The 19,614-nt window shown below is 36.3% G+C and overlaps 2 protein-coding genes across 2 annotated transcripts; both read right to left on the minus strand.

Moving 5' to 3' along the window:
* Positions 1-279: 279 nt before the first annotated feature.
* On the minus strand, positions 280-5,554 carry rac3a (Rac family small GTPase 3a). The gene is made up of 6 exons (XM_067418666.1): positions 5,399-5,554; positions 3,674-3,745; positions 3,451-3,568; positions 1,786-1,848; positions 1,535-1,694; positions 280-1,390 (listed from the first exon to the last, which is right to left on the minus strand). The coding sequence occupies exons 1-6, from the start codon at positions 5,431-5,433 to the stop codon at positions 1,260-1,262; spliced, it is 579 nt and encodes a 192-aa protein (XP_067274767.1). The 5' UTR covers positions 5,434-5,554; the 3' UTR covers positions 280-1,259.
* A 3,260-nt stretch (positions 5,555-8,814) lies between these two features.
* On the minus strand, positions 8,815-19,263 carry prkar1aa (protein kinase, cAMP-dependent, regulatory, type I, alpha (tissue specific extinguisher 1) a). The gene is made up of 11 exons (XM_067418697.1): positions 19,131-19,263; positions 17,335-17,523; positions 17,059-17,226; positions 16,812-16,903; positions 16,626-16,687; positions 16,496-16,542; positions 15,663-15,821; positions 15,414-15,474; positions 15,112-15,233; positions 14,802-14,883; positions 8,815-12,282 (listed from the first exon to the last, which is right to left on the minus strand). Exons 2-11 carry the CDS (start codon positions 17,506-17,508, stop codon positions 12,110-12,112), a joined length of 1,140 nt encoding a protein of 379 aa, XP_067274798.1. The 5' UTR covers positions 17,509-17,523; positions 19,131-19,263; the 3' UTR covers positions 8,815-12,109.
* Positions 19,264-19,614: the final 351 nt, after the last annotated feature.

A 19,614-nucleotide genomic window follows, 5' to 3' on the forward strand; every position in this document is an offset into this window, starting at 1 on the left:
ATATTTTACAGTCAGCCGATTATTATCTAGGATCTTATATTCCCCTTGAGGAGTTTATTTTGATATAATGACCAGTAGGCTGTACATTATCCCACTTGTTACAGTTACTTATGAATAAAAGACTACATAACAGCTCCAACCATACTTTCAAGCTCTCACTGTTTTTGTTTTTTGTATGGCAAGAACTGAAAGGGATTTGCTAGTGATTAAAATTCCAGTCATTAGATCAATACAAATAAAAATGCCTAATGGTAATGTATACTAACAAAACACAAATGCTCAAATGGCACACAGATACATTTTATCTTGAAGTTAAAATATGAATCATTAAAAGAACAATAAAAAAAACCTTCTGATCATGTACAAGCGTAAAACAGTTTGACATGTTAGCCCTGCAAAAAGAATTGACACATTTCATCATGTTTCAAACATCAACATGTGTAGGAAAATGTTTAGCAAATATATTAGGCAAAACAATGAATTTTAATAAGACGTACAGCCTACACAAAAAGTTGCAGTGTGTAGTCCATTAAACATTACAGCCAATTGTGAGTACAGTTTATTTTATGTAATATCAGTAACAGTAATTTATAAGCAAACACATATTTCAGTGTCTGTTATTTCTGTCGTTGTTTAATAGATCATCACATTCAGCACATTCACAGTAAAACACAGGTACAGTATGAAATGTTTAACAGGCAATAAAAGCTTGTAAAGTAAAAAAAAAGGAAAAAAGGAAGAAGAAAAAAAGTATTTACCGGCACCCCTCAATTGAGAGCACGGACTATGGCCACACATTTAAGTCGCAAAAGCTATTCACAATATCTTCTGACACATTCACAGCTCCCATAAGTGAAAAGTACTTGTAGACAAAATATGAATAGCCACAATTTCCACACAAAGAGCTCTGAACAATGTAACATTTGTTGCAACAGGGCAAGGAACTTTACAGTTAGCTATGCGTGTTCTTTAGTAACTAATTACTCATTTTAATAGACATGCCATGGCCTTATGTCATTCTTTTCCAACATATTGTTTTGTTTTAAACCAACAATTTAAGGCAAAGTTTAATAATAACAAAGCAAATTTGGCATATATTTATGTTGGTGTATCTGTTACATCAGATATACCATTGAAATATAGGTCTCTGCAGTTCATCATTTCACAAGTTGAATTAATCTGTTCATAACAGCAGAGCTGAAGAGGAAGAACCCGCTGTTTACATGGCATATAAGTGAAGGAATTAGGTGTGGTGTTCCTCAAAAAACAGTACACTTCTTGCCCCTCTTCTTTACAGGTGGTGGGCACAAAACAGCACGAATAGCCTCGTCAAACACGGTTTTTAAACCCCGCTGAGTAAGAGCAGAGCACTCCAGATACTTCACAGAACCTACAAAGCCAAAGAATCCAATGAGCCAAATATACATGATACAAAAACCGAGGCAATAGTGAAAAATCATTATATCACCATTAAAAAGTTATAGGTGTTTTTTTTTAAAGTAAATACACCATATACCCAGGAAATCATTCTTACCAATTTCTCTAGCCATGGCAAGTCCTTGAGGGTAAGTGATTGGAGCTAGTTTCTTATCCCTCAGTCGTTCAATTGTGTCTTTGTCATCCCGCAGATCAAGTTTAGTGCCCACAAGTATGATGGGGGTGTTTGGACAGTGATGGCGGACCTCAGGGTACCACTACAAAAATACATTTGGTTAACACAAGCCAACTATCACCTTGTGGATGGATGCCTATGAACATATTCCATGTTCTTAGGTGGATACTAACCTTTGCTCTTACATTCTCAAAGGAAGCAGGGCTCACTAGTGAAAAGCAAATTAAAAACACATCCTACAGAAAGAAAGAAAAATGTACTGTCATCAATTATTCATTTCAGATTACATGGCACTATATAATGCAGAGGACACCAGGAAACTAAAGTATAATATTTAAATGTTTTATTAAATCCATTTATCATTTGAAGAAAACCCTCAGTTTGGTTTGGTTCTGTATTTTTTATTATTATTTAGAAGTCTCTTATACTCAACCAAGGCTATGATTCAAATGTAAAGTAACTATTTTCTATTTTAATTTGATTTAAAATGTAATTTATTCTTGCGAATGTGATTATCAGTGTCGACATTCAATATAATTTCAAAGGAACAGCATTTATTTGAAATAGAAAATATTTTGCAACATTATAAATATTTTTACTGTCACTTTTGAATAAGAGGAGCGTTTAAGTATTCATGCTTGGCGGTTGCCAGATTTCAGTAATTTAAACCTCGAATCAGAGCTTTTCTATGAAAAGAACACGTATACTATCCGGTGTTTTACCCAAACGTGCAATCTGGCAACCATGTGCAAGCTCTCTCTCTCTCTCTCTCTCTCTCTCTCTCGCGCGCGCGCGCGCGTGCGCGCGTGCGGATGATCTGAAAACACCAATAAACATTTTAGGCTGCATTTTATCAATCTCCATTTAAAATGTTCTGCTTAAAGTGTCATTCAGTCGGTCTGTGTTCTGCCAAGACTCACGAGCCGCTTCGCTGAACGACTGCACTTGTGTGAGCTACTGAAATAAGCCAATCAGAGCAGAGCTCAACATTAATATTCATGACCCTTCCAAATAAGGCACAAACAGAGCATTACATCCTAGGGACAACTTATAGGGTTATAAATGCAAATGGCCCTGTAAAACTGTATCTGGACAATTTTTGCCCTTAAATGAGCCACATAAAATCTATGTAGATATCAGAGAACAATTTAACACATTGTATCAACTCATTCTAGGGCACCTTTAATATTTTCCAAAATCAATGTATATTTTTTTAACACAGAAATACCTCAATTATCTACATTCCTAAGTCCCTCCCTTGCGCAAAAGAAATAAGATGGACATGCCAACTCCAAACAAAGCTAGTCTGTAATGTTGTTACGTTTAAAAACATTTGTTATGTTACTTTTACAAAAACATGATGATGCAACAGAAATATTACATAGTTTCTTCTCAAGAATAAAAATTATGAATGCTATGGAAACCTGTTTCCGCCACAGAATATTAAAAAAATTAAAAGATAATTGCTAATTTTTATCTCCCAATTCTGAATTTTTTTTCCCCCAATTGTAAGTTATAATGTCCAATTCCAAGGGAAAATTGCTGACTTTATTTCTCAGAATCGCACATTTATATCAAAATTCTGAGACAAAAAAAGTCTGAATTGTTAGATAAAAAGTCTTAATTTTTGTAATTATCTTTCACTTTTTATTCAGTGGTGGAAGCAAGCTTCCATAGAATGCAGTCCGAGTAATTTGATTTAAAAACATTTTTTATTAAAAAACATGGTGTCAAAAAAAACAACATAAAATACATGACTCTAAGTTAAACTAAATTATATTTTTTATGATGATATTTATGATAAAGGATTACAGAGTCAATAGCAGATATTTAAGTACCGTCTGAGGGTATGAGAGTGGCCTAAGGCGATCATAGTCCTCCTGTCCTGCTGTATCCCAGAGGCCTAAGTTGACAGGTTTACCATCCACCATAACATTGGCAGAGTAGTTGTCAAACCTGATGGTCACACAGATTTTTCAGAAATACATCCACAGAAATAAACTGACACACAGCACAGACACCCAGTTCAATTCCCAGTTCAAGGTATCAAACTGTACTCACACTGTGGGAATATACTCCCCCGGGAAGGCATTAGTGGTGTAGCTGATGAGCAGACATGTCTTACCCACGGCACTGAAATACAAAAGATGCTAGTGTGACTGACTGCAGTACTCAAATCAAGTCCAGTGAGTTGTGTTATATGTAGAGACATACAAAGGAATGAAACGGCGTGCCTCATAGGACCTTACATACAGTAAATGAATGCACAGTCTATATTAAAAAGAGGTAATCTAATTAAACATATAAACATATACTCTGAATGGTCATACTAGGGGTTCAAGGCCTGCACATTCACAGCAATTTAAGGAAACAATTGTGAAAAGCAGGCAGAAAGTCCTTTAGTCATCCAGAAATCACATTCACTCCTAGGTTCAATGGCACACTGACAGCCGCTCTTTAACAGTGCTGCTTTCAAATGAACGGCCCCACTGGATGAGGAGTGAATACAGTGTGACAGCTTCTGGTCATGAAAAACACACATTTACAAACAAAGTAGACAGGAAATGCAGTTGTGTGGTGACATGGAATAAAGAAAAGTGATAAAAATTTGTAGTAAGTGTGAGGAAGTGAGATAATAAAAGAGAGGGGAAAGAAGAAGTTAACAGGCTAAAATAACAAGTGTTTCAAGGCTAAGAAGCCCTGCTGTAAAATATGGTTGTGCACATTGCAAATGACAGAAAGCATGTATCATGAGACAGGGACTAAACCCTTAATGGTTGCAATGGATCAACTGCATCAATGAAACATCTATTAATTATCCACAGTCTAATATAAATCTAAAACATAACAAATAGTAGAGATAATAGATTGCAGTTTATTTAACATTTTGTATTTGTTAAAAAAAATGCTTGACAGTATTTTAAGCCTAAATGTTAGTATTATTTTCTCATTTTTAAGAATTCATAGTGCATTCATTCTACTGCTGTAGTCTATTATCTATTAAATATTATCCCAAAATAAAGCAATAGGCAAAAATGTATATTGTGCAATGATTATATGGCACTTAAATCTTAAAAATAACCTGTATAGACTATGGATGGTTAAAAAAAAAACATGTCACTTGATCCAAATACCATTTGCAATGCAGCTGTTTGTGTGTGTATTTTATCATGGATTATCAACAAATGCTATTTTTATTTATGATGTTAAAAAAATGCTTTCTGATTAAAAAATAAAAAAGGAAGAAAAAAGGAATTATGTAAAGGTTAATAATAAAGTCCAGACTCACGAGCACTATGTGATTTAGGGGAGTGGATAATATCCACTGGAGATCTAGTGATGTACAGTAGGTGTAAAACATGACATCATTATAGCAATTCCACCGTATACGCGCGCATTATTTCTACACTGCACTGCACGAGCTCCGTTTAATACATGTTATACATGGTTTACATAGCCTAATACATTGTCATACTACTTTAACTATATAGAAAGAGAAAAAAAAAACAGACAAAATAGTAAACGCCTGAGCGTATATTAAACAAAACGGCCACCGCCAAACAGAGCCTATACTCATCACAATCTCATTTAAACGATATAATGATAACATCTACGGTGTCTCGAAGAACGAACGAGTAATATGTATTATTATAAAATGATACATTTTGTCTGAGCAGAATCCACTTAACCAACCCACAATCCCCAGCTCCTCGCAACAATTGCTTTTCTCCTAAAGAAACCTCCGTACAAACACAAGCAATTAGCATTTATTCTTCAACATCTTACCCGTCGCCGACAACAACACACTTAATGGCTTGCATTTGCAGTGCACGAGTAGTATCCGACGATTGAGGAATCTGCAGAAATTGCCTGAAATATGATGTTGAGGTGCCTGTGGGCTGGTTCAGCAGCAGCAGCAGCGGTCGGTCGGTTCGGTTGCAGTCGGGGGTATTTCACGATACTTCCGAGAAAACACGAACAGAAGCTTCGTCCTCTTTCGGAAGTCTCGTGAGGAGTCCGTCTGCCTTTTTCTCTCACATTAATTTGAATGGTAGGATGCGTCTGTGAAAATATTAATCTTATACACAAAGTAAACACTTCACATTAAAATTAAACACACACGTTTACATCTTAAAATAAACTGAAAATAGCAGCCTACATGTAAATGAGATATGTGCAACAGTGACAGGGTTTAGAGAACAACTGCCATTCTAGTGCCAGTTGGAATGCCAGTTGTTGTGTTGGGTGTGGATGGGCTAAATTGACACAAAAATATCTGGGAAAATGCCATAAATTCTCATGACTACAAATACTTTGGGAAGGGTCAAAATAAAAGTACTCAAAATACATCAACATTTAACAATAATTTATTTAGGAAAAGTGGAAATTATTGCTAATAGTCCTGTTAAATAAATTGAGTCTAAATTTGGGGATGTAGCTTATGGAATGAAAAGGTGGACTTGGTTCACAGGGCCTGCAGATTTAAAGGTGTCCTAGAATGAAAAATTGAATTAACCTTGCCATATTAAATAACCAGAGTTCAGTAGATGGACATCACATACAGTGAGTCTCAAACACCATTGCCTCCTCCTTCATATGTAAATGTTGTTTGTAAAAAAAACAGCACGAAAAAAACAGGCAATTATTAACATAATGCCAAATGTGACTATGGGATCATTAATATACGCTCCCAAAATTTGCATGTCAGCCAATGTTTCATTGTCAGGCGGGACTATGCAGTGTGCAGCCTTCGGGAGTTCAACAGAAAAACAAGCATCATATGAGGACAGCGAAAATGGCAGATCATGGACACAAATGTTATGATCCAGGCTGTGCAGGGGATGTGAGGACTTTTCATAGCCTTCCCACAGATAAAAAATGTCAACAGTCATGGTTGATGTTTATTTACAATCGGATACGGCAACAATTTATTTCAAAGTTGTTCGTTTGGTCGGCCAATGCATTTCACCACAGAGAGTTTTTGTAACCTGGACAATATCAAGCAGGATTCGCTCAGAGTCTAAAACTGAAGAAAGGGCCAATTCCAACAATATTCCTTCCTGCAAACTGTAAGTAGTTATTTTATCCACTTCTTGACTGTCAAACCCATTTCTGATTAAACAGAAAGTTTCTTAGTAAGACAACATTACGATAATATCCCGTGTTGTCTAGATCCAACACAAGATGCTAAAGTAACAATCAGAGGTGGTAAAAGTACTCAAAAGTTATACTCAAGTGAAAGTATATATACCTAAATTAAAAAATACTCCAGTAAAAGTAGAAAGTCCTCCATTCAAACATCACTTGAGTAAAAGTACAAAAGTATCAGATTTAAAACGTACTCAAGTACCGAAAGTAAAAAGTAAATATTCAAATTAACTGTAAATATTAATAAGCAGATAAAATCTTTTGGGACTGGTATGCAATGCTTTAATTGAACAAATGATACTGCAATTAAGAATTTGTTAGATTTGCAATTAATAGGAGAAAATGAAGCACCTTAAGGCAGTATAGGGGTTAAACTTAAAATAGACATGTCCCATAATATTAGCTCCATAAAACAGATGAGATACTATTAACTAATTCAAAATTAATTCAAAAGCCATAACCACAATGATATATTACGTAACAATTAGTTAATAGTCATGTGCCTCAACAAGTAAAGTCATACTATAATTTTGCCAATTGTTATGATTAATGATTAATTAAACAGACAACTGAGAGTCGGAATGCATGGCTTTGAATAGCCTACATGAATTTACATTATTAGTTAATGTAATATGTTATAGGGAATTAATAATGTCACATTTAATTAATAGCAATTCATATATTACTTAATCTATTAATCATAGATAATGTTCATTAGTTGCTGATGCAGTAATCATTAATAAATGGTTTAGTTCTTCATTAGTAATACATTAACTCATGATTATCTGTGCATTAGTTAGGCATGAATTATAATAGTGCACCTGTATTGTAAAATGTTACCGATGTTTTCATAGTAAATTGTGTGCCGCAAAATAAAAAAGTTGGGGAAACACATGAGCTAACGTTAGTGTGGCAAACCTGACTTGTCAGCCTTGTCAAGTCTATAGGCTACCCGACTGGATCATCCATGAATGACCAGACCGGTTTGGAAATCAAGTGTGATAAATACTTAATACTTGGAGCGGACATGGGGAAATGTATTGGAGTAAAAAGTAAACTTTGCCTTTAATATTGTAGTGGAGTAAGAGTAAAAGTAGATGCAAATAAAATATACTCAAGTAAAGTAGCCTACAGATCCCCGAAAAAAATACTTAAGTAAAGTATCAAAGTATTTTTACTTGATTACTTACCACCCCTGGTAACAATTGGAAACTCCAAGTAGCACACATAACAGTTTGTCAAATGACAAAGGTTAATATTATTTTCTGCCAGTGCTGTCATAAAATACAACAGTAGATACGCATGTCGATCTCTTTTGACGGATTGAAATCTTAAATTAGCCTAAATTTCATCTTCAACACATAACTCATAAGCTAACATTTACTATACTATTTAGTTGCTAGCTCACTCGAGCCTTGTAGCTAACGTCACCTTCTTCACCATCTAAGTTGAAACGAGTGTCATTTGACAAGGCTTCTAGTCAATTTGTTAAATAAATATACATTTTTGAGAACTGAAGTATGATTATTTTGCAGCGGGTGAGTAGTAAACATGACACTGACTATTATGAGTGGCTTCTACATTTGACTTTGTTTGGCTAAATAAATCGTGATTAAAATTTAAGAAACTATTATTGTAAAAACAATGTCATCATGACGGATGGCATAGATGTGTTAGTTGTCATTGAGCAGCAGTGCAGTGAAACAGCCAATCAGAGCAGAACTCTGCATTAATATTCATGACTCTTCCAAATAAGGTAAAAACAGAGCATTACATCCTAGGCACAATTTCTAGGGTTGTAAATGAACCTGTAAAACCGTATCTGGACAATTTTTGACCTTAAATAAGCCACATACCCTCTATTTAGATATCAGAGAACAATTTAAAATATTGTTTCAAATCATTTTAGGGCACCTTTAAGTTTGATCCAGTATTAATTCAATGTATTTGATGTCAAAATATGTAATAAATCATACATTGTAGGATGCACGTATGCAGTAAATACTTAGTTTTGTTGTGTGGAAACAGCACAGGAAACACAAGACGCTTACATATTCAAGAATTTATCATTTTATTGCTTGACCTGCCATTGGGACAATCTATACCAAAAGGTTTACAACTTGAGCACATCCAATGAAATCAAACCGTATACAGTTATACAAAAAGAATAATAGAAAAATGGTCCCTCGACATTTTGCAACTCTCTCTGTTGAGGGCTTAAACTGAAGAATGGGTGAAAAGGAGTCTCTATGCCCTGGTGGCAAAGTTTATGAGCAAATATCAATTCCTCTGTACATACTAGAACACAATTTTACTGAAAACTCCAGAAGAAAACACCATTGGCAGTCACAACCAGGGAATGAAAAGCAAGCTACAAAAAGGGTGGGTGGGGGGTGGAGATAGAGGGTGCTAATACAAACACATTTCCAGAGTACCACTGAATGATCTTCAAGAATAGGGCTTGAAGTTGTTTAAAAAAATCCTTAAGAAGAAAATTTGCAGTGGAGCAAAATCATTAAATTCAGGGGAAGATAATTACAATAAACATCAATGATGCATTTCACAGAAAACAAGGAAAAGATATAGGTTTTATCATTTGTCATTAAATGAACAGACCAATGCATATACGAGCAACAAGTAGACTATTCAGCAATTCGTTGCACTTCATCATCGGGTGTCACAGTTTAACATTAAGGACTCATATTAATAATATTTCAACATGTTAATTTATTCAACCCCATCATAAGGCAAAAACCACTCATTGAAAAGACAGTGGAACGGTTAATCAAAAGGCTATTTGGAAACCCCTGTAATTAAGGGTGCAAATTCTGTGTTTTTAAAGCTACAGCACCAAGATTTGACTGATTCTGAAATTCTAGTCTAAGAGGGGCAGAAATCTGTGAATGTCAGAAAACATCTTATTTTCCTAAACATCTGCACTGACATGCTGTAAGGCTCTCAAATCAAGCATCAGAGTAAAATGAAAACAATTCTCCCATGTGGTCAGTAGGACAGTCAAATATTCAAGATAAAAACAGACTATAATATAATATAATATAAATATATATTTGGAAAAAATTAAGAGACCTCTTAACATTGATTTCTCAATGTTAAGTGGTCTCTTCATTTTGTCCAGAGCTGTAATTCTTTATTTAACAGCAATTTTAGGACAGTTCTGTGCAAACTCTTAATTACTGGTACGAAGCTTCTTTAAAGGGATAGTTCCCTTTAAAATAAAAATTCTGTCATCCTTTACTCACCCTCAAATTGTTTCAAACCTGTATGAAGTTCTTTCTTCAGCTGAACATCAGGGAAGATATTTTGAAGAATGTCAGTAACCAAACAGTTATCTGGAGCCATTGACTCCCATAGTTGGAAAAAAAAAATACTATGGAAGTCAATGGCTCCAGTTAACTGTTTGGTTATTCATACAGGTTTGAAACAACCTGAGGGTAAGTAAAGGATGACAGACTTTTCATTTTAAAGTGAACTATCCCTTTAAGTCAGAATAAATTACACTGCTAAGAGGATCTGGATATACAGATTAAATAAAACAAATAATACAGGTGACAAGCTAATAGAATATTTATAAATATATGGGGGGGGGCTACAAGAAAATGTATGTTGGCTTTGTATTATGAAAGTAAAAAGAAAAAGAAAATCAGGCACTTCTCAAAACCCAAATTTGCTTTCAATAACATGGGTGTTGTACAAATGAGCTGGATCTCTTTATAATTACATAACACAAGAGTGTAGAAAACAAAAATAAAAATCATATCAATTATTTCCAAATAATACAAAAACATATCTGTCTGATGACAATCAAAATTTACCTTCAGCAATTGTTAACACTATTGTACCATACTCATAGAACTCTAAGAACAATATCTGATAGGAGATTAAGGTGGTGGTGGAAGTGGTGGATTGCAAATCTATTTCCAAACATTTGATGGATTCCAACCCTAATTGCATACAGACACCATGAACTCAACACAAGCGGCAAATACTGTCCCTGTTTTAAGACTTTGATTTAACTATATGGGTAAGGAGAATAATCTAGAACTCAATCTAAAAACAACAGTGATTATTTGAAGAAAAAAAATTCTTAGACCTGTCCTGTTTATAAACTAGACTATTTAAGTAAACAAAAAAAAATATTCAAAAGGTTTTTGGGATTTCAAAGCAGTTCACATACACTAATCGGGAAAGAAAATCTAATGCAATCTTAGCGGGTCAAGGAAGTCACCAAGTAGTCACTTCCTCTTCAGGAGCATCCTCACATACTCAAAAAGCTTCAGATTTCATTAACCACTACATTTCTGTCACTCTTCTAATTTAACAAAAGAAACAACACATAACGTCTTTTCTATTTATATCGACCATAAAGACAATGTTGAATAAAATAAGATTACGTCACCTTTGTGTGGGGGAAACAATCAAATAAAAGCATTTGCAGCATGTGGCATTTCAGAAGGGAAAATGCGGGGGGAAATAACTTTAAAAGTAGATTTGATTAATCCTGGTCTGCTCTAGATAAGAGTCCAAAGCAAGTCTGTGTGTTAGCATGAAGGACGAAGGGAGAACAAAACGTCCAGCGGAAAATGAAAAAAGCCCAATGGAATTGGATTAAATGCCACAATTAAAAACAAGTATATATATCAAACTGTGCAAAAAATATGGTTATGATCATTTACTTCTAATATATAATCTTTTACATACACTATATATGTGCAGCTATAACAATAAAAGAGCAAAGCTGATCACCATGATAAACACGGTGATATTTTAACTTCAGTACCCCCACAAAAAAATATAACACACATGGATTTATGCCTTTGGCTTTCCTATATTTTCCCTAAATGAACGAGGGAAAACTAAATTAGAAACTTGATGGCTCAATCAAGATATATCCTTATATACTGAGCAAATACACTACATCAGTATCAGTCCTGCCACTGCTTTCCTTCCATTCTAAACACTGTTATATAGAAACATGAAGCAATTTGGATGCAAGAAAATCCAGATAGACCTTGTTATTTCAACATCGGTACACGTGACAGGCATCTGTGGCACAATGATTGGCTCGTTTCTCAGCCAAAACTAACAATCAGCCTTACAGTAAATCTAGGATGGATACAAATGTGACAGGGTACGGCACAAATCGGGAAAAAAAAAAACAGACAGAGAGAGAGAGAGAGAGAGAGAGAGAGAGAGAAAGAGCGAGAGAGAGAGAGAACACTGAAGTGAATGGGCACCTGGGTGTTGGAAAATGCGTAAAGAAATGTAAGAAAATAAAGCGAATTTGCATTGGTGGACCCTGCAATTGAGGAAGTAAGAGCCTAGAGCACCTCAGACCGACAGAGACACAAAGCTGTTGTACTGCTGTATGTTTCTCTTCAGGATATCTGAGCAGGGGCCGAGCACACGTTCAAACCTGGGGCGGTCAAGTTTTACGCACTTCAGAGGGCCACGAGCAACCACGGTGGCAGCACGAGGCCTGTTCATGAGCAGAGCAATCTCACCTGATGAAACACATGGAGGAAAATCAGAACAAAACAACAAAGAAACAAACACATTAAGGTGCAGTAATGGACACTGTGCAATGTCAATAGCCGTGTTTCCACTGTCGGGACCAAAAGTAGACAAATCATATATGATTTATTTGGTTCCATATTTCATTTCTCTCTTCCCTGAACCTTTGTTTATACACATCTGCATATTTTATAAATGACATATACTCTGGCTACTCCTAAGGGTTCTCAGATCAGGATTTTTGGAGCGATCACTTATTGTTGATCACAGCAAGTAGTATCTGCTGATATTGATCTATTTGAAGCATTCTTTTTATCATGCCTGATTTTAAACGTTGAATTGAATTCACAATAAAAGATAAGTAAACATTCAGAAACAATTTACAAGCAGTAACACATAAATTAAATATAATACAAATAAAAATTTAATAAACAGTGCTCTAATTTTTTTTTTTTTCAGATAGGTCTAACAGTAGTATAGAGATCATTAAAGTTAATCAAACAAAAGACAAAGAAAAAAATTAAAGACAGCAGCAGGATTATAACGGATTATTAGGCTGCTGTACACCATGAAGAAGTAGAGTAGTAGAAGGCCACTTGGATGGAAACAGGCTGGAAACAGCAAATTGTGCAGTTTTTTTAAGCATATTCAAAAAGCATACATTAAAAGTTTATGGAATCTCTGCTATTTTAAGACCGAAAGCACTGATCCAATATACTGTTACACATTTTCCTTCTCAAATGTTTATATTCACTTAAGACAAAATCGACTGTGTTTACGTGCATACTCGTCCAGCTGGTAGTTTTTTACATTAAGGTGTGTTTGACCATTTAAGCACACTCTGGTACCGTCACAAGCTATTTGAGAGTTGGCTTTATGTGTGTGCATTGTGCAGCACGCCGTCTCTAGGATCATGTATGAGTGCTGAGTGGTTTAAACACTGGCAAGACTTAAAAAGAAATGCAAATGTTCCTAAAAAATCCTAGTTACTCCTATAACTCAGTTTTTTTGGTCCATGAGCTTCCTCTGTTGCTCTGGATAACCGTATAGTGAGATTGGAGAGATCGCTCAAACCTCCTCAGAATCACATACTTTTGTGAAAACTTAAACTCTTTCTAAAGAAATGTGACTTACAGACTTCAAGGCCTTAATGGAGTTTTGTGCACTGCATTCCTGTGATCACAAATTAATAGAAGCAGGTGCAACAGAATAGGTATGCTCCTTTTCTTTGTATTATATCACTGTAACATTTTTTCAACGTAAAACATTGGCCAAATATGGATGCTGAAATCTTAAGTCTCTTCTCTCTCTTTGCTCCCTAGCTGCAGCTCAGTTTGGATAATTTCCTAAGACTATACATTGCTGTAGGTGCTAATGGTTGCCGGATTTCGATTACAAGACATTTCCATGTCAAGGGGCTCATTTCTCACATCTTCATCGACCTGTATGATCCAGGTTGATATCGCCAGAGACATTTGAAAGTAATTCGACAGACGTGGCCAAACCGTGAATCTGCTCCTCGATTGTTGGCTGATGTTCGCATTGCCAACAAATATCCTCACTTTCTCCATCTTTCATGATTGACCAACTTGATTCTTTTCCACTCCTCTACCATATCCCCAAGCATCAGATATCCACTGCTGTGTTCGGTGGTGGATCGGTGGCCATTAAACCATAGCGTAGTCCCTGATAGAGAGATCTGTTCCTCTTCAATGTTGAGATTCTTGTTCAGTAAACGTTGCAAAGATATTTAAGAGTGCAAGTTGGAATTCCTTTTTTGTAAGTGGGATCCAACAGGCATTTCCAATCCAACTTTGTTGACCGACATGGTTTATAATTTGCGCACTGAAGTCGGAGTTAGATCACAGAGCGTACAAGGTAGTGGTCCAATCCATAGTCCTGACCACACATAGAACGGACATCTTTGAGGGAAGTTCGGAAACAAGAGTTGATCAGAATGTAGTCCAACACTGCCGAGTCCTTTCCAGATGGATTTTCGCATCAGCTGTCCTGGATACGGTAGTATGACTTGTAGATTCCGGAATTTCCATTTAGTTTCTTGTCTAGTTTCCCCGGTTGCTTAGTTCTGGCCAACTCAACAGGGCGAACACTTTCCTCCTTTTACAGATGGGCTAAGGACCATCCTCAGTGGAGTCTTTAAGTACAGTCTTGAGCAGAGTCTTTAAGTACAATCTTCGGCAGAGTATTTAAAAGACAAACGTTTGATTCTGTCGTGCTCATTTTGCAATCTAGCTAGCTAGTTTTCAGTCAGCTGGTAAAATGGTGATGTTGTGTGATGTTCTACGGAGGCGGGTTTTAGGGAAGCACTGCAGAGCTTTGGGTATGCTTGAGGTCTGAGCATTTGGCCCCACCCATCACATTAATAGCCTTGCCTCGCACTAGCCCGACAGTGGAAAAGCATCTAATATATAATTACATTAACAAAGGAATTTCTGGGATATGTCTGGTATACAATTTTCCATAGGAGTAAAGAGAAACATATTTTTACCAAAGTAGTCAGATGGTGCGAGTCTTCCGACCTCCACAAATTCCTCATTCTCCGACCGCCGCTGCAGGACTGCTGCCGAGCCCTGAGGACACAAGTCTAAATCAATACTTCTGTTCTCCCATGACGTCTCTCAGAGGTTTTAGGAATACACTTTCTACAACAATTTCATCATTATTTACTTGTGTTTATAATGGTGCTTAAATGTGAAGATCAAAGAAGTATACAAAACCATATGACTCTAACAAAGACTTGTTGATGAGAACAGTGTAAAAAAAAAAAAAGGAAGAGTGAATTTAACATGGAAAGCTACCTCAAGGATAATGAAAAACTCATCTCCTGGTTGACCCTGCACAACAATCTTCTGGCCATCTTCAAACTGGACTGTCTCGAGAGCGTCAGCAACCGTCAACCGTTCCCATTTATCCAGAGACTCTGCTCATAGGATGTTAGACTGTTATCACTATACGCTTCACAAGATTTGCTTAAAAGCTTTATTAAGCTGCAATACATTGCCACAAAAAACAAGTGCTATGTTTTCACAGTGTTTACTATGAAAACAAGCCTGTATCTTTATAAATATACATAATTTAAAAAGAAATGCATCAAACTCACCCAAAATGGAGACCTTGCTAAGGAATTCTTCATACATTTTTCTCTTTCTTAGAGTACTTCCCTAAACACAGAATGAAAACAAGGTTAAACAGCAGTGAACATTTGTATGGCCATTTCATAAAATACAAGACTAATAAATAATAATAAAAAAAAAAAACAATGATAAATAATAATAAAATAGAAAAATAAAATCAAATGCTGTTTGTATAATATCATGCCATTCAAAAATCAGTTAAATAGTATACCAACCATGAGTATTCTCCTGTAGCTGTCTCTGTCAATTCCCCACAGCTTGACATTGGTTTTTGCTCTGACAGTGGCTGCTCTGGGAGTGCCGTAAATTAAAGCCAGCTCACCAAAACTGCCACCCTCTCCAATACTGGTTACCCACTCATTGTTGACGTACACCTATCAAAAACAACAGTAGTTAAGAATATCTCAGTCATTATCATTCCAAATATTAAAGTGCCCATTATGCTATTTTAAAGGCTCCTAATAGTGTTTTGGAGGTCTCCGACAATAGCATCAAAGGTCAAAAAACACTTTAATGTTTCAGTCTCTAAACCCTCAGAAACGAAACACCTTTTACCATATCTGAAGCTTTGGAGTCTTCCTAAGCACTTTTATATTTAGTGATATGAACAGTAATGATTGTATCAGTTTTACCATATCAATTTGAGTCTCTCATCCTAAGTGCATGCAAAGTGGAATTGCAGCATAGAAAACAGCATATTTTCAACATGTTGACAACACAAACCAAACTCTTCCAAGCTTCAGCTACAACTACAATGTATGAGGGTGGGTCAAAATACAAAGTAGACGTTTTTGTGAGCTTTTAATGAAGACCATAGGCTGGCATTATGCACATTTGTAACATAGGTTTGTAACCAGAAGTAAGACAAGAATTGCTGATGACTTGTTTTGGCAGGTCAGAATTTTTGTTGTGCTCTCTAAAATTTTGCAGACCTTTTACATTCACAAACAGCTATATTACACACTGGTCGAAAAAACATAATAGGGGCACTCTATACAAGTCAAAAACATGTAAACATGATTCATCATTAATTTAGAATTGCACTTACATCCATTTCACCTTGATCAATAACATAAAAATTATCCCCCTCATCCCCTGAAATAAGAAAGACAATTCATTAGTCAAAATATTTTTTTCCCATTTTTACACATTCATCTAGCCCTCAAAAGAAGCCTAACCTTGTTGAATGACAGTCTCTCCTGCAATGTAGGTGACTGAGAACATAGCATCAAATATGTCACTGTGAAGAATAAAAGTTGATTTGAACAAAGAAGTTGATTTTAATAAATGAAATGCTTTATTAGTTACAATGAATAATAATAATGCTCACTGCTCGGTATATTATTCAAAACTAACTTTGTTACCTTCTTTCATTGTCATCAAGATGGGCAAAAAGCACATTCTTTTCGATCGCTTTAGCAAGGGCAGCCATAGTTTTATAGTCTTTAGGAATGACCTGTGAATTAACAGCAAGATTTCTAAATAAACTGCAGTGAAAGTAGAATTCAGCATGCCAAAAATATTAGTTGTCATAATTTTACAAAAATCACATCGAAATGGAACAGGTTCTGATTTTAAAAAAATGTATGTGGTGAGCGGAAAGCCAGTTACCTTTCTGACATAAGAAGCTGCATCTTCCTCAGTGTAGACCTCTGCACTGATGGCACCGCGTCGCCGCCGGCCCTTTACCACCGGATTCATGGGAGGAGAGACTTCATCTTCTCGGGAGTCTGAGCGAGAGCTCGACTTCTGCTGGCTGCTGATCTGTTTAGCTTCCTCCTGGTAGACAAAAACTTTGTTCACGGCACTGAACCTCACTTTTCAAGAGTAAAGAAAATTTGTAAAGCATCTAAGCCTATGTATTTTTTACTCTAAAAAATGACTAACCTTCTCGAGCCTCTCAAAGCACTCTTTGAGGAAAAGCATGGGCCTCTCAGGCCTGACAGTGCACAGCTGCACAATGCATTCCTTCAGCAGCTGCTGGATGTTGTGCTTCTGCACGTAGCGCTCACACTCCCGCAAGCTCCTCTCTTCTTCACTGCTCGTACTGCTGGACGCCATTGGTGACCTGCTGACCTGAAACATGCAATTTGCATCAGCTTATGAAACCCAAGGAATCTGGAGCAAATCCAGTCCTTAGCTAAATGTCATTACTTTAGACCAGCTAGTTGCAGTGAAATATGAAGATCTGATAGCCAAGAGTAGAGTAGAGTGTAATGCCATATTTCATTTTGAAGTCGCATGAACCGGAAGTTGCAAACAACTTCATTGTTACAGAAGGCGGTGCTTGATTATAGCACAACTCCTCAGCATCTCGAACTTGCTGACTGACACGTGGAGGGAAGTGGTTAAAGGATGTTCTGCCAATGGCGTCAAACTAACGTCATCAGAGAAGAAAGGTCATTACAGAGGGAAAAAATATTCAGACATGAAGACTTTTACTAACTTGCATTTTTATGTACAGATTAATTGTTCCTCACAAGACTAGTAATCTGCACTGACAAAGTAAATAGGATAATTTTATTAAATAACAATTAGAAACCAAGAAAAGTTGTGTTGAATCTTTCATACCAAATTGCTATGGAAATTCTTAAAATTAGACATTTAAAATATGTGTATGTTCAATAGTTGAACTGGTTTCCACTGAGTCACTAACCACACACACAACACACACACACACAGTGTGAGTGCGATCATTTTTAGATCATGTCACCTCCATCAATCCTGTCAAAGGTACGAGTAAGTGAGAGTAAGTTTTCAGTCTTACATTGTTCCCGCATATTTTGACTAATTGTTATTTCCAGTCATCTGCCATTACAGTATATGACCTCATAATAACTTTGAAAAGATTGCAATCACAAAGAGAATTTTCCAACCGAGGAAATTCAAACTGATAAAATACCATAGAATACCTTAACATTTTTTAATGACTATTCAGATTTATTCAGTTCCATAACTTATCCTACCCAAACTGAGACAGTAGGAGTAAAATCCTCTTATATTTCAGGTCTTACTTGACCGTGTGAATCTTCTGGGTAAGAAAATAAAACTAGTGACCTCGTGATCATAACATAATCAAGTAAACTACCCGAGCTACAAAACAGACATATTGCTGCAAACCAATAACGTACACCATTTTAAACACTTTCAAACGAGGCGCTGTCAAAGTGAAACAAGTTAACTTAAATGGTTAACATGGCACCCATAATTCGAGCATGCTACTAGATAATCTAGTAAATCAGCCAGCTATGTCTCTTAGGCACCAAGGAATGTATTACACAGTGTTGTATTTTGGCATGCATGCTATGGCCCCTGGTCCCTGACTGTCGGGGCGCCTGAGCTCATAAAATGCGCAGTTCGCATCCCCACAGGCATTTCACAATATAACGCTATTCGGTCATGTGAATGTAACAATTCTTTAGAGCAGAAAACACATTCCGATGCTAGTACAAGCTATTTAGTTCATGTTTAAACGTTAACCAGCATAAACCTCCAGCCTCTTCCAGCTCTGTAATATCTGTAACCAGTTTTGTCAAGCAGCAAAATACGCCATTTTGCAAGCTACATTATCACAACAACGGAAGCCGACGGCATTACAGTAACCTCTCTTTACGAGTCTGTCACCTCACGCTTCGATATCACCAAACATTACAGCGAAGACCTCTGCCTTTAAATATTCATACCTGAGACGCTTCGATGAGTTTGTCGACGTGTTTTACTCCTTTTTCACTGGCTTTCCCACAGTCCTTGGATGGATGGATGCCACCGGAAAAGGTTATGACCAATCACAAACAACGATTGACGTCAATGCGCCTCGATCTGGGAAGCCCGTTACTCCTCACAACCTTAAAGGGCCAGAGCTTGTTTTTGTATTTCGAGGAGATCGAGGTTATCAACCAGCTAATTTATTACATTCTGCTGCACATGGTGTGCTACATACGCTAAGTGTTTAAATAATATTTTATAGTCCTCCGGCTCTGGCAATGACAAAATACAACGTATTCCTTGTTCATTGCGACCCTGTATGATTTGGATCTGATGACAGCTAAAAAAGGTTAATTGGTCTGTACAAAAACCCAAGCATAGCCCTAGCATAGTGTAACAGTTGTCCTTATTCTACCAGGGTCATAAACACCACAACAAACATTGAGGGGACTAGAAAAATAA

Source organism: Pseudorasbora parva, chromosome 2, assembly GCF_024679245.1.
Source record: "Pseudorasbora parva isolate DD20220531a chromosome 2, ASM2467924v1, whole genome shotgun sequence".
NCBI lineage: Eukaryota > Metazoa > Chordata > Actinopteri > Cypriniformes > Gobionidae > Pseudorasbora > Pseudorasbora parva.